Source organism: Theropithecus gelada, chromosome 9 (assembly GCF_003255815.1).
Source record: "Theropithecus gelada isolate Dixy chromosome 9, Tgel_1.0, whole genome shotgun sequence".
Classification (NCBI taxonomy): Eukaryota; Metazoa; Chordata; class Mammalia; order Primates; family Cercopithecidae; genus Theropithecus; species Theropithecus gelada.
This window is the reverse complement of record NC_037677.1, coordinates 80,125,480-80,139,738: the sequence shown is the minus strand read 5'-3', so window position 1 is coordinate 80,139,738 and position 14,259 is coordinate 80,125,480. Positions and strand designations below refer to the sequence as shown.

Here is a 14,259-nt window from a genome sequence, read left to right as displayed (position 1 = left end):
AATTAGAAAATAGAATTTTTTAAATTACAGAAATTATGTTTTATGTAATGTTTCTTTTTGTACTTTATTATAACCACATTTAAATATATTATTGTTTCAGAAGAAGAATCATTCTGCATATTTTACAGTTTTTAAGAAAAGTATATTAGAATTCATGTTCTCATTTTATAATTTGTTTGAAACCCCTTTCGTGGCTACACTAACAATTTTAGTACTTTGTTACTCTTTGGAAATTTAGCTGTTTCTTAATTTAACTGATGTATAATGAGAGATTAACAGCACTTGGGAAAATTATTGTACTTAGAATAATTTTAATGCTTATTCCTTGCCTTTTCACTGTTCAGAATAAATGTTTCCAAATATTTAAGACTTTATTCACCCATGTAATTTATAACAGTTTGGCTATTTGTATGGCTCTCTAATGTTTTAGATTATTTATTTCTATATTTATTTCTATATTATTTCTATATTTATTTCTTAGATTTTACAATCTGATATTGTACACATTTTAATTGAGCCTAACAAGCATCCACTGTGTAGGAGAGTTTATCTGAATATAATGAGACATTAAAATATTTATCAAGTCCAGCCAGGCGCAGTTGCTCACGCCTCTAATCCCAGCACTTTGGAAGGCCAAGGTGGGTGGATCATGAGGTCAGGAGATTGAGACCAAACTGGCTAACACAGTGAAACCTCATCTCTACTAAAAATACAAAAAAAAAAAAAAAAATAGCTGGGCGTGGTGGCAGGCGCCTGTAGTTCCAGCTACTCAGGAGGCTGAGACAGCAGAATGGCGTGAACCCGGGAGGCAGAGCTTGCAGTGAGCCAAGATCGTGCCACTGCACTCCAGCTTGGGCGACTGAGCGAGACTCCATCTCAAAAAAAAAAAAAAAAAAAAATTATCAACTCCAAAATATAAATTGTTTCTGATGAATAAGTGTTTTTAAGGTAAGTGCTTTTATTGTAAAGGAAATTTAAACAATTCATATCACATATGGTAGTTGAGTACAGTCAAAGCCAATGAATCAAAATAAGAATCACAGTTACTCCATTTTGTTTATTATGTTGTAATGGTTGACATGGATTTTTTGAAAAGTTCTGAACATATGGCATGCCCATGAAAAACAGTTTTTTTTTTGTTTTTTGTTTTTGCTTCCTGTACATTTTATAAATGCTTTGTCAAAATAATTGAAAACCAGTTGCCAGAGCATGTTCACAACAATTAAGTTTGGACCAGCTTCCTACACTATAGAGGGTCCAGATAATCCCATTTTTAAATGACATTAGATGAGAAAAGTAAGACACATATTTCTTCCGAGGCTTATTCACAAGTATCTTAAGAAACAGGAAATCTGAAAACCTAGCCATAGTATAATAAGAGAAAGAAAGAAAATTGAGTTACCATTTTCATTTTGTTTCTTTTCTCAGTTAATTCTCTATATTCCTCATTGTACATTAAATTAGAAAATTACTAAAAAGTATATTGCATATTTACGATGAATTACAAAACTGTCTGTGATAACTGAGTTGATTTACTACCTTCCAGGAAACAAAACATAACAAAACTTTGCTTAATTCATTCCAGGACGAACGATATATATCTTGTTTTTGATTATTTCAAGAGAAAAGATCCATTATTCCTTAGCATATTCAGAATTCTTTGAGACAAGGAATGGTTTCTTATAAATAATCTATGTTGCCTCCCAACTGTACATAGTATTTGGAATATATATATACACACACACACTCTCTATATATATTCTATATATACTATTTAGAATATATAATACATATGTATTATTCCAAAAATACTATATGCTGTATACAATATAGTATACAGTATATCCATACTTAGGGATATTTTGAACACAAACAGCTAATTGTGTATTATCTGGTGATTATTATGGAGGTAGTTTTTATGTAATATGCAGGCCTTATGATTCAATGTTGTAGGCAGTTATGTGGTATATTTGGGCAATGCAGAAGGGGAGAAAAACAGGCAGTGCATTTTGGGACTCATAGCTGAAATACTAGTTTGTGGGTATACATGTGCATCCTTTTATTAAATCTGAGAAATAGCTCACAAAACGTCTTATTACCAGCTAGATGGAGGCTATCAGGCCAGGATACATTGGGGTACATTTAGTAATGCAATATACCTTATAAGTTTACGTATTAAAAATATATAAGCTTCTTCAAAGCATCAATACCAGTGCTACTTAAATTACATAGGATTGAAAATACATTTTCCAGGAGTGATGTCAACAGAAATGGAGAAGACAGCTCCAAGAGATCAAAAAATCACATCAAAAAAATCGCAATTAAGCGGGGACCTTAAAAAGCAAATTTGACAAAACTCTGGAAAACAGTCACAGGTTTATAGCAACTGGATGAAGGCAGAATTTCTTTTAAAAAAAGGTAGATCAAATATGGTAGAATAACTTTGGGGCATTTTGACTTGTCTTTATTCTACCATCTCACTGGCTCAGAGCGGCCTTGAAAACATCAGTGAACATTCCCAGTGTGACACCATGGTCTTTGTTTCTGGAGGGAGCAGAGCTATCCTTATTCACAAAGAATGCGGGGGTCTATTCTAATCTGTCTGGAGACTGCATGAAGGAGTGACACATGGTACTTATCCTTGTTTCATCAAAACTTGGAAATCACTCAAGGCAGAAAAGCAGTGGGCATTCCAAAGAAACATTGTAGGCAGGGGATAGCCCACAACCACCTGAGGCATACAATAGAGTGCCAAAAACTTGCCAGGAAAGTCTGGGTAAATAGTTGCATGGAAAAGTCAGGCACTCAAAAGTGTACTGAGGAATACAAAACAATAAATATAATTGAGAATTCATAAATACACCCATACATCTACAGTCAATTGATTTTCAACAAGAATGCCAAGATCATTCAATAAGAAAGAATAGTCTTGTCAACAAGTGGCACTGGAACAAATGGAAATCTATATGTAAAAGAATTAAGTTAGACTATTCACTTCATACACAACTATTAACTCAAAATGGATCAATGATTTTTCTAAATACAAGAATTGAAACCTGTAAACAACTCTTAGATAAAAACTAGAGGTAAATATTTATAATCTTGGGTTTGGCCATGGGTTCTTAGATATGACACCAGATGCACAGGAAGCAGAGGAAAAAATAGAGATACTGAACTTTGTCAAAACACACACACACACACACACACACACACACACACACACAACAAAACAAAAAAAACCCTTTTGTGCATCAAGGAACATTATCGAGAAAGTTAAAAAAAAAAAAAAAAAACCACACACACACACATATAACTGGCGAAAATACTTACAAATCACATCTTTTTTCTTATTTCCAGAATATATAAAGTCTTATTTCCAGAATATATAAAGGATTACACAACTTAACATCAAAAAGAAATCTCATTTTAAAAAAAGGCAAAAGACTCAAATACACGTTTTTTCCAAAGAAGATATAGAAGATACACAAACAATCAAAAAGCATATGAAAACATGTCATTTTATGCAAATGAAAACCCACAACAAAGTATCACTTCACACTCACTATGATAATTGTATTTTTTAAAAAGAAACTAACCCCCACTACTAACAACAACAAAAAAAGAAAGTAAGTGTTGGCAAAAATGTGAATAAATCAGAATCCTCATATATATCTGATGGGAATATAAAATGCTTCAATCACTGTGGAAAACAGTTGACAGTTCCTCAAATGGTTAAAAACACATAATTACACTATTCCCCAGCATATCTCTTGGGTATATACTTTAAAAAGCTGAACGCAGGTACTTAAATACATGTATGTATATGTTCACAGCAGCAGTATTTGTAATACCGAAAGGTAGAAAAACAGCTTAAATGTCTGTCAATTTATGAATAGGTAAACAAATTGTTGTATATGCATGCAATGGAATATTATGTAGTCATGAAAAGTAGTGACCTACTTACACATGTTGCAACACAGATGAATCTTGGAAACATTATGCTACAAAAAAGAAGCTAGACGCAAATAATCACACATTGTATGATTCCATTTGTGTAGAATATCCAAAGTAGGTACTTTGAAGCCAGCACACAGATTGGTGGTTGCCAGGGGCTAAGGGAAATAAGGAATAGGGAGTAACTGCTAAATGGATTCAGATTTCTATTTGGAGTGATGAAACTGTTTTAGAACTAGACAGAGTTAATAGTTGCATGAGTTCTGAATCTCCTAAACACCACTGAATTGTTCACTTCAAAATGGTTAATTTTATGCTATGTGGATTTTGCCTCAATTATATAAATTATATTGCAGAGAATTTTCCATTACCAAGCTTTTGAGCTATGTTCCTGAAACATCTTTTGCTTGGCATACTCAAATTCTTTTAGAAAATAGGGTTTGCTTAACCATAAAAATGGTGTTCAAAAATAATTTGAAAATTTGGCCAGACGCGGGGGCTCACGCTTGTAATTCCAGCACTTTGGGTAGCTGAGGTGAGCAGATCACAAGGTCAGGAGATGGAGAGCATCCTGGCTAACACAGTGAAACTCCATCTCTTTTTGTTTTTTTATGTGCACTTTTTAAATTTTTTTGAGACGAAGTCTCACTCTGTTGCCCAGGCTATAATGCAATGGCATGATCTAGGCTCACTGCAACCTCCACCTCCCGAGTTCAAATGATTCTCTTGCCTCAGCCTCCTGAGCAGCTGGGATTACAGGTTCCTTGGGAAGCTTATTTGAAAGCTCTGTGCCATCAGTTTTCCCTTCTGTCAAATGGGAAAGTGAAATCCCATTTCTACTAAAAATACAAAAAATTAGCCGGGCGTGGTGGCGGATTCCTGTAGTCCCAGCTACTCGGGAGGCTGAGGGAGGAGAATCGCTTGAACCCAGGAGGCGGAGGTTGCAGTAAGCTGAGACCACACCACTGCCCTCCAACCTGGGCAACAGAACGAGACTCCATCTCAAAAAAAATAATAATAATAAAATAAATAAATAAATAAATAAATAATCACCTGTACTCCCAGCTACTTGGGAGTACGTAAGCCTAGACGTTTGAGACTAGCCTGGGCCACAGAGTAATACTCAGTCTTAAAAAAATTAAACAAGGTAAATAGAAACTAATAGTGGATATCTACTTCCAAACAAAACAAGCTACTGAATTTAAAACCTGCTTCTATAACTAACTGTTTTTCAAAATTCCATTGTTTATTAGGAAATACTGATGCAGCATCATTATAAACTAAGATTATCTCACATATTTAATGATATATAGGTTTTGCTTAATTAAAACTTTGTAAAAAATTCTACTGCTTGTGACTGAACATTTACACTTGCAAGTATCTGAGCCTTTGACAGATTTACGTTGTTGGGCACTGAGTTTTAGGCTTTATAATGATATTTAGAGAGATTAGAGTATACTTTAAAATGTATGGTTGTTTCAAGTTTGACATGGTGTTTCACATTAAATAGCAATTAGCAATTAACAAAAACATACTATAGAGGGAGCTGGGTATTGATAGCAGTTTGGGGAAAAACGATGGTGGCATGAACTAAGGTAGTAGAGTGAAGTGTGAAGAGTAGTTTGATTTGGGTTTATATTTTTAAAGTAGAGCTGAGCTGTCAGGGAATAAAATAAATATCATCTTTCTAATACATGAATCTTCAGTATAATCATAAAATTCAAACTGTTATGAAAAACATAATTGAGCATTACATTTAAAGTCAAAACAAATTAATCACCAAAGAAAAACATTAAAATGCTAGTGAAGAAAAAAAAATTTTTTATAAAGTTATTCTTTTTTAAAAATTTATTATTATTATACTTTAAGTTCTAGGGTACATGCGCACAATGTGCAGGTTTGTTACATATGTATACTTGTGCCATGTTGGTGTGTTGCGCCCATCAACTCATCAGCGCCCATCAACTCGTCATTTACATCAGGTATAACTCCCAATGCAATCCCCCCCCCCCCCCCCCCATAATAGGCCCTGGTGTGTGATGTCCCCCTTCCCGAGTCCAAGTGATCTCATTGTTCAGTTCCCACCTATGAGTGAGAACATGCGGTGTTTGGTTTTCTGTTCTTGCTATAGTTTGCCAAGAATGATGGTTTCCAGCTGCATCCATGTCCCTACAAAGGACACAAACTCATCCTTTTTTATGGCTGCATAGTATTCCATGGTGTATATGTGCCACATTTTCTCAATCCAGTGTGTCACTGATGGACATTTGGGTTGATTCCAAGTCTTTGCTATTGTGAATAGTGCCGCAATGAACATACGTGTGCATGTGTCTTTATAGCAGCAAGATTTATAATCCTTTGGGTATATCCCCAGTAATGGGATAGCTGGGTCATATGGTATATCTAGTTCTAGATCCTTGAGGAATCACCATACTGTTTTCCACAGTGGTTGAACCAGTTTACAATCCCACCAACAGTGTAAAAGTGTTCCTATTTCTCCACATCCTCTCCAGCACCTGTTGTTTCCTGACTTTTTAATGATTGCCATTCTAACTGGTATGAGATGGTAATCTCATTGTGGTTTTGATTATTTTAATAGAATTTGGACCGGAGATGGAGATAATTTTTGAAATTATCTTGTTTAGCACTGATTTTAAGTGTTGGCATCACAGATCCCATCCTTCAGAGATAACAACTCATAAATACTTGAGAGATGGCAATTCCTCAACCTCCCTTAATAAATAACTATGACATTAGGCCATCATATTTATACGGGAAGTTTTCATATATCTTACTTAAACGTGTACTTATTTGTGGATGACTGCTGAGTGAATATTTGCTAAATCGTATGCCACTTTCAAGACAGACACTATGAAAAGATACTGGAATAGGGCATTACAGAATCATACAGATATGGCCACTTAATACATGGCACTGAATGATTTTTATAACCAATGTTTGTGATTTTCAAAAAACCAAGGTCTTTTCTTTAAAGACCCAGTTTCTTTCTTGGCTGTGTGACTAAGCCAATTTATTAAAATGATAATAATTCAGTACTTTGTAAGCCCATACTGACATTACGATGATTATTCATTACTACTAATTTTTTTTAAAGAAATGCAAAAAAACTTTGGCATACTTTTATTTCATTAAAGAAAAGGAAAGTAATGGTATTATAATGATGCTTATTGGTATAATTTGCATTATAGCATAAAATAATGTGGTATTTAAAGTATACAATAGACATTTAAATATTTTTCATTTTGCTTTAAGATATAAAATATAACCCAAACATTATTTGCATATATTGAAGTATCTGATGAGGTAGAACATTGCTTATTTTTTTAGTGTACCTTTCTTAGTCCATTTGTGTTGCTATAAAGGAATACTTATGGCTGGATAATTTATAAAGAAAATAAGTATATTTGTCTCACAGTTCTACAGGCTGTACAAGAAGCATATTGCCAGCATCTGCTTCTGGTGAGGGGCTGAGAGTACTTCCACTCATGGCCAAAGGTGAAGGCCACGTGCAGAGATCATATGGTGAGAAAGGAAGCAAGAGAAGAGGGGTCATGCCAAGCTCTTTTTTTACAACCAGTTGTTGTGGGAACTAATAAAGCAAGAACTCATTCATTACCTTTGGTAACAAGCCATTCATACGCTGTTTGCCTTCATGACCCAAACAAATCCCATTAGGCTCCATCTCCAACATGGGGGATCAAATTTCATAATGAGGTTTGGAGTGTCAAATATTCAAACTATAGCAGTACCCGAATTGTTCAAATCCTTGAAAGTTATAGAGAAGTGATGGTGCAAATTTTTGAACATGAATCTCAGAAGTTTCAAAGAAGGTGGCAGTTGAAATGTCAGTTATTGTTCTCCATTTCAAATGCATTGAAATGTATTTCTACCAGTTCAGGTTACTCTGTAAATATCAATGGGAACAACAGCAATGAGGTGGTGGAAACAAAGTGACCATAGGATAGAAGGCAATGGGCCCAGTGTACGGGACCCTGAATCAAGAATGATCATCAAAAGGGATCACACAACCATTACGAGGACATGTTCTGCTTTAGTTTTCCTGGAAGCAGTTTGCGTCTTAAGGAGATATCTGTCCAGGTTGACCTAAGAGCTTTAACATTAAGAATCATGGTCAATTTAGACTAAAAGGATTTTGCATTGACATAATTTACACCTTTAAGAACCTCTGTAACCCAGCCATTATCTTTTTCATTCCAAATGCAGAGATGAGAGGAGCACTAGAGATACAGGAAAGCAGTGCATTTAGATAATTTATTTGGCAAAACCAGTAGCTCATTAGATTTCACAATCAGCAATTGAAAAATCTCTTGGCATCAAGGGAAAAACAGGAATGGAAATTCTTGAGAGACCTAGGCTTCCTGCTTACCAGAGAAAGTGAAAACTTCATTGTTGTCTTTTTCTTTTGCTGACAGCTTTATTAACATTTTAATTCAGATATCATAAAATCCACCAATTTAAAGGGTACAATTCAATGGTTTTTAGCATAATCACAGAGTAGTTCAATTATCACCATAATCAATTTTAGAACATTTTCAACACTGTATCTATTAACCGTCACTCTCCATTCTCTCCCACTCCTCATTTTCAGGCAATCATTGATCAACTTTTTGTCTTATAGATGTGCCTATTATGAAAATTTTATACAAATGAAATAATGTAACATGTACTCTTTTTGTGACTGACTTATTTCGCTTAGCATAATATCTTCAAAGTTCATACCTGTTGTAGCATGTTTCAGTACCTCATTACCTTTCATTGATGAGTAATATTATATTATTACAGATAGGCAACATTTTTTTTATTCCTTCATCTGCAGATGGATATTTGACTTGTTTCCACTTTTGTACCATTATAAATAATTCTTTTATGAACTTTCTTTGTGCAAACTATTATGTAGATGCATGTCTTCATTTCTCCTGTATATGAACAGAATGCTCACTTATGCAGTAACTCTGTCTACCATTTGGAGAAAAGGTCAGTTCTCCAAAGGGTACTCATATGGTTTCAATCTGTGTCCTTGCCCAAATCTCCTGTCGAATTGTCACCAATGTAGGAGATAGGACCTGCTGGAAGGTGATTGGCTCATGGGGGCAGTTTGTCATGAATGGTTTAGCACCACCCCCCTTGGTGCTGCTCTCTTGATAGAGTTAGGAGATCTGCTTGTTTAAAAGTGTGTGGCACTTCCCCTCCCTCTCTCTTCCTCCTGCTCAGGCCATGTGAAGCGCTGACTCCCCGATTTGCCTTCCATCATGACTGTAAGTTTCCTGAGGCTTCCCCAGAAGCAGAACTGGTGCCAGCATCATGTTTCCTGTACAGTCTGCAGAACTGTGAGGGAATTCAACCTCTTTTCGTTACAAAATACTCAATCTCAAGCATTTCTTTATAGCAGTGCAAAAAGGAACTCATACATGCACATTTTACATGGCCACATAAATTTATGCTGATTTCAATGTCTCCACACTCTTAGTCGTACTTGTTTTTGCCTTTCTTTTTTCACTATAGACACAAAGTATGTATGAAGTCAAATCTCTTTATAGTTTTAAATTACATTTCTCTAATGACCAATGATCAGTGATCACGATCATATTTCCATGTGCTTGTTGGCTATTCACATATCCTTTTTTAAAGGAACGTCTATTCAAATATTTTGCCCATTTTTAATTAGATTGTTTCTCTTTATTAAGTTGTAACAGTTCTTCAGGTATTCTTGAGACATGTTTCACACCATATACATAATTTTAAAATATTTTCTCCCATTGTAGGTTGTTTTACACTTTAGGATGGTGATCCTTGAAATACATTTTTAAAAATTGATGAGACCCAATTTGTCAATGTTATCATTAATCCTTTGTGCATTTTGTGTCATATCTCAAAATGTACTGACTAATCCAAATAATGAAGATTTACTTCTGTATTTTCTTCTATGTGGAATGTAGTTTTATCTCATATATTGCAGTTTATGATCCACTTTGAGTTCATTTTTGTGCATGATGTGAGATAAAAATTCAAATTCATTCGCTTGCACATTGTCCCAGTTTCATTTGTTGAAACAAAGTTGTTTCCTGATTGGATTATCTTGGACCCTTTTTGAAAATCAATTGACCATAAGTCTGACCTGGTGGCTTATATGTCTATGTTTATGCTAATATTACACAGCCTTGATTAAAGTTTTTCTTTAATATTTTTATTTTGTTTAATGATGATTGTAAATTGTAGCTAATTTTTGATTTCTACGTCGCTATGGGATAAAAACGAAAACTGTTAAGCTTTTTTATTTTTCAAATAGACATTTACTTATCTGTGGAAAATACTGTCCTTGTCTATAGTTTCCCAGCATTACTAACTTATGTTTGTATAATTCTATTCAACGTGAAATTTCAGGTATTTCTGAGAAGACTAATTGACCAACACATGGTTCTCTTGTTTTGGAATTATGTCCCACATGTTTCTGAGTCTGACGTGGCAATGTATTCATTTGTCAAAGTTTTAACTTTATAATCCTGGCCAAGTTTACATTTCTATTCTTTCAGAAAGTAAAACTATTCATAAGTACATAGGAAATATCAGAGGAGAGCCAAGCTCTTTAGAAACCAGCCACATGTGACAGCAGAACAGCTACCTTGCTATTGCAAATGGGAAGCAAATGGTCTCTCTGAAGCCCTAAATGCCTCCTTTTAATGTCTGCTCCCAGTTTTCTCAATAGTTATCATTAGCAATATCTCAGATGTATTCGGAGAGATAAGTAGAATGACACTGATCTAGACCTCAAAGAAGTTTGGCATGAACATGTATTTTATTTCATTTTGCTTTTTTTCTTAAATTTATCTATGTTAATCTGAAATTGAAGGATGTGTTTGTAACACATCTTGCCTGCAAGACTCCCTTTGAATACATGGTTTAGTGCTAAGTAACCCTTTGCAGTAATGTCCTTGTCATTATTAGTAGCTGACAACCTTAAAAGGATCTAATTAATCCCAGTTATGCCTTCCAATGAAATGTTTCCACCTCAGTAGAGTTTACCTAGTAAAAATGTTAAAAATAAACAGTCTCCTGGGTAAGATTTCTGGGCTCAGAATTATCCTCTGAGCTACCATTAACATTCATAGTAAACCAAAAGGGAAGTACAACTACACACAGTTGAAAGCCTCTGATTAGAAGTCTGTTCTCCTGCTAACAGTACGTTGCTGTACATTTTTTTTAAAGTAGGAAATCATTTTTTACTTACGTTTCTGAAAGATTAAAAACTCTCTGAGGATCTCCATTCTCAATGGCATATGTTATTGGGTCTCCCTCTCGATCAGTTGCCTTCAGAGAGAAAACATAATTCAATTATCAAGTAATTGATATGGCATCCACTCATTACGGAGTAATACAAAAGCTTGAAACTAATAGCATAGAATGTCCATGACACTGTTAAAGAATAAAGATTAAAGCATGGCCTAATGGCAAAGTGTAAAACTAAACATTAATATCTGATCCATTTCTGAATACATAATCCTGTCTGGTGTGGAAATAATCATTTTCCCAAGGTTTACCTATCTTATTAATTAATAAATTTATTTTATATGTCTGTTTATAACTTAAATAAAAGCTGCTGGCCGGGCGCAGTGGCTCAGCCTCTAATCCTAGCACTTTGGGAGGCCAAAGTGGGCAGATTACTTGATGTCAGGAGTTCAAGACTAGCCTGACCAACATGGTGAAATCCCATCTCTACTAAAAACACAAAAAGTTACCCAGGTACAGCGGTGCACACCTGTAATCCCAGCTACTCGGGAGGCTGAGGCAGGAGAATTGCTTGAACCCAGGAGGCAGACATTGCAATTAGCTGAGATCATGCCACTGCACTCCAGCCTGGGCAACAAAGCAAGACTTTGTCTCAAAAAAAAAACAAAAAAAACAAAAACCAAAAAAGGTGCTAAACTCTATATACATTTTTACAGTTTCGATAAAGTGTTTAACATATACTCTTTTCTTTTTCTGTTCAGAATATATCAAGATAATAATTCAAATCAGTTTAACTTTCTGGTTAAAAATCCTGAATTTATAGCCACAAAACGTGACTTCAAAACTGGACTCCAATTGTCCTATGTGATTATTTCTGTGTACCCATTTCTAAAACAAGGACTGTATAACAATACAAGTGTTAATAGATCTTGAGAGGTTTAATTGAAATAATGTTTATCAAGGCACATAGACTAATCTCTGGTACATTGTAAGCTTTCAATAAATATTAACCTTTTTGTTGGCTTTTCTTCCCTTCAACACCCAAGTCAGAGAAGAAAACATATAGTTTGACTTTTAGTTCCAAGTTTCTCTTGCCCAAAATAAAGATACTCTTGTTCTATGGCACTGAGTTTTACCTTCAAAAACATTAAATCAGTTCTTTTTCCAGTGAGTCATTTGATCCTCTTATAAAAGACATGGATAAAGAAAGAAATTTGGATGCTGTCAGAGAGTTGAAAGAAGGATCTGCCTAAGCATGATGCTACAAAGGGGGGAAATATCTGATAAAGGTCCAGATGTATTTTATTTTTAGGTGACTAGCCTGGCAGAAACACCAGCCTCTCCACAGACAGGAACTGCCCTGGAGTTAGCAGGACCTGAGAGAGGAATAAGTATGTGAGTTTCTTTCAGTGACTAGATAATAACTGTCCCAGCCATAAGAGGCTGAGTGTGAAATTCCCTATTCAGACAGGCAAGAACATATTGTTCTCAGTGGTAGATCAGCTGGCTTTGACATGGATTACACAGTGCTGCTCACTGAATGTCTTTATCAGCTACCACATTGGATTAATGGTCAGAAGCCTCTATTGGACCACATAAACTACAGAATCAAGGGACAACTGAAAATAATATTTCAGTCAGTAAGAAACTACTGAATATTGGGCCAGGTTCTGTAAGAAAAGCTTTGCAAGATTATTTAATCTGTGTCTCATAAAAGTGATATACTTCCTTCACATGGCTCCTATGACATCATATTGTCCTGCTTTCAATCCTCATATTATCAACTGTAGTTCCTCATTTTTGTTTGCTGATTTCTCCTCATTTATAAGACTTATTTTGTATTGGATTGTTCCAAAGATTGGTCCTTGAACTTCACTTATTTACTCATCTCATTCAATAGTGTAGCTATAAATACTCTCTATCTGCTAAAGACGGTCATATCTCTGGGCTAGCCTTTTCCTCTGGATTTCAGATGTGTATCCAATTGCCTACATGGATTCACATTAGATGAATAATAATAAGCCTCTCCGATTTAAAAGGTTAAAAGCCCCAAATCGAGATCTCCTCTCCATCTTGACATACCTCAAAAAATAGAAGATATTCAAACAATAACATATTGTTTTCACTGCTTCATCATCTCAGAAAATATCTGCAACTCCATTCTCCTACTTTCTCGGGGCTCATAGCCACACTTTGAGCACTCACTCTTACTCTCCAATGCAACCCGTCAGCAGATCCCGCCAGATTTATCTCAAATATCTGCTGTATCTGGCTCTGTCCGAATTTCTTCTCTACCACCATCTTCCTCATGGATTATGGTAGTAACCATTTTACTAAAGTGTAGCTTCTTCCCTTATATCCTCACAATAGTCAATTTTTAATTAAGCAAACAAAAGTACTTGTTTTTCCAGGACAATCTTTTATTTCTTTGGGATAAAGTCTATTGCTTTCTCCCCCAGCTCCCCACCCTCCCCGTGCCACACACACCAAAATAAAATGGAATAAAAAGAGTAAATGAAGAAGAAAGTAATAAATTAGCTAGGGTAAAATATTTTTTAAACATTCCATGTCAGCCAAAATCCAAAATTTTAGATTTCATTGAGTTAGTCATAATGAAAGCCTAAGAGTAGAAAATAAGAAGCAAAGAAATTTTTAAGAATGCACTCAATAAAATGGATAGTAGATGCTTGGTATTTTTCCTTGTATTCTGTTATTTGCTAGATAGGAACCACAAATAATGATACTCAGCTAACAATTTGAAGAAACAGAGAATTATATCTGGAGACTATATCTTAACCCTAAAAAGTTTACACTGAACTTTTTCTGTTGTTTTTCTCTTGGTCAATAAATTTTACTTGTTATGTTGTTATAGATATGATCAAGTTCTTTTCGTTTGTTTATTGCTATGTTGTTGCTGTTTTAATTTTTTTCTTGAGAAATATTGTATAATCTTGTGTTTCATAAAAGCCAGAAGAAATGCATTCTGAAACAAGATACCTTCACGTAAACAATTTTAAGTCCAGATTACTATTGAATCTT

The 14,259-nt window shown here is 34.8% G+C and overlaps 1 protein-coding gene across 16 annotated transcripts in view; it reads right to left on the bottom strand.

The window, feature by feature from the left end:
* Nucleotides 1-14,259, bottom strand: part of PCDH15 (protocadherin related 15) — a 1,828,063-nt gene that overhangs the window by 277,760 nt on the left and 1,536,044 nt on the right. For 15 of the 16 annotated variants that reach the window (XM_025396095.1, XM_025396103.1, XM_025396104.1 and 12 more), the window contains one exon: nucleotides 11,222-11,301. The exons of the other annotated variant lie outside the window; for it this stretch is intronic. In XM_025396095.1, coding sequence (XP_025251880.1) covers nucleotides 11,222-11,301 — 80 coding nt within the window. The remainder of the gene's footprint in view (nucleotides 1-11,221; nucleotides 11,302-14,259) is intronic. 16 annotated transcript variants of the gene reach the window in all.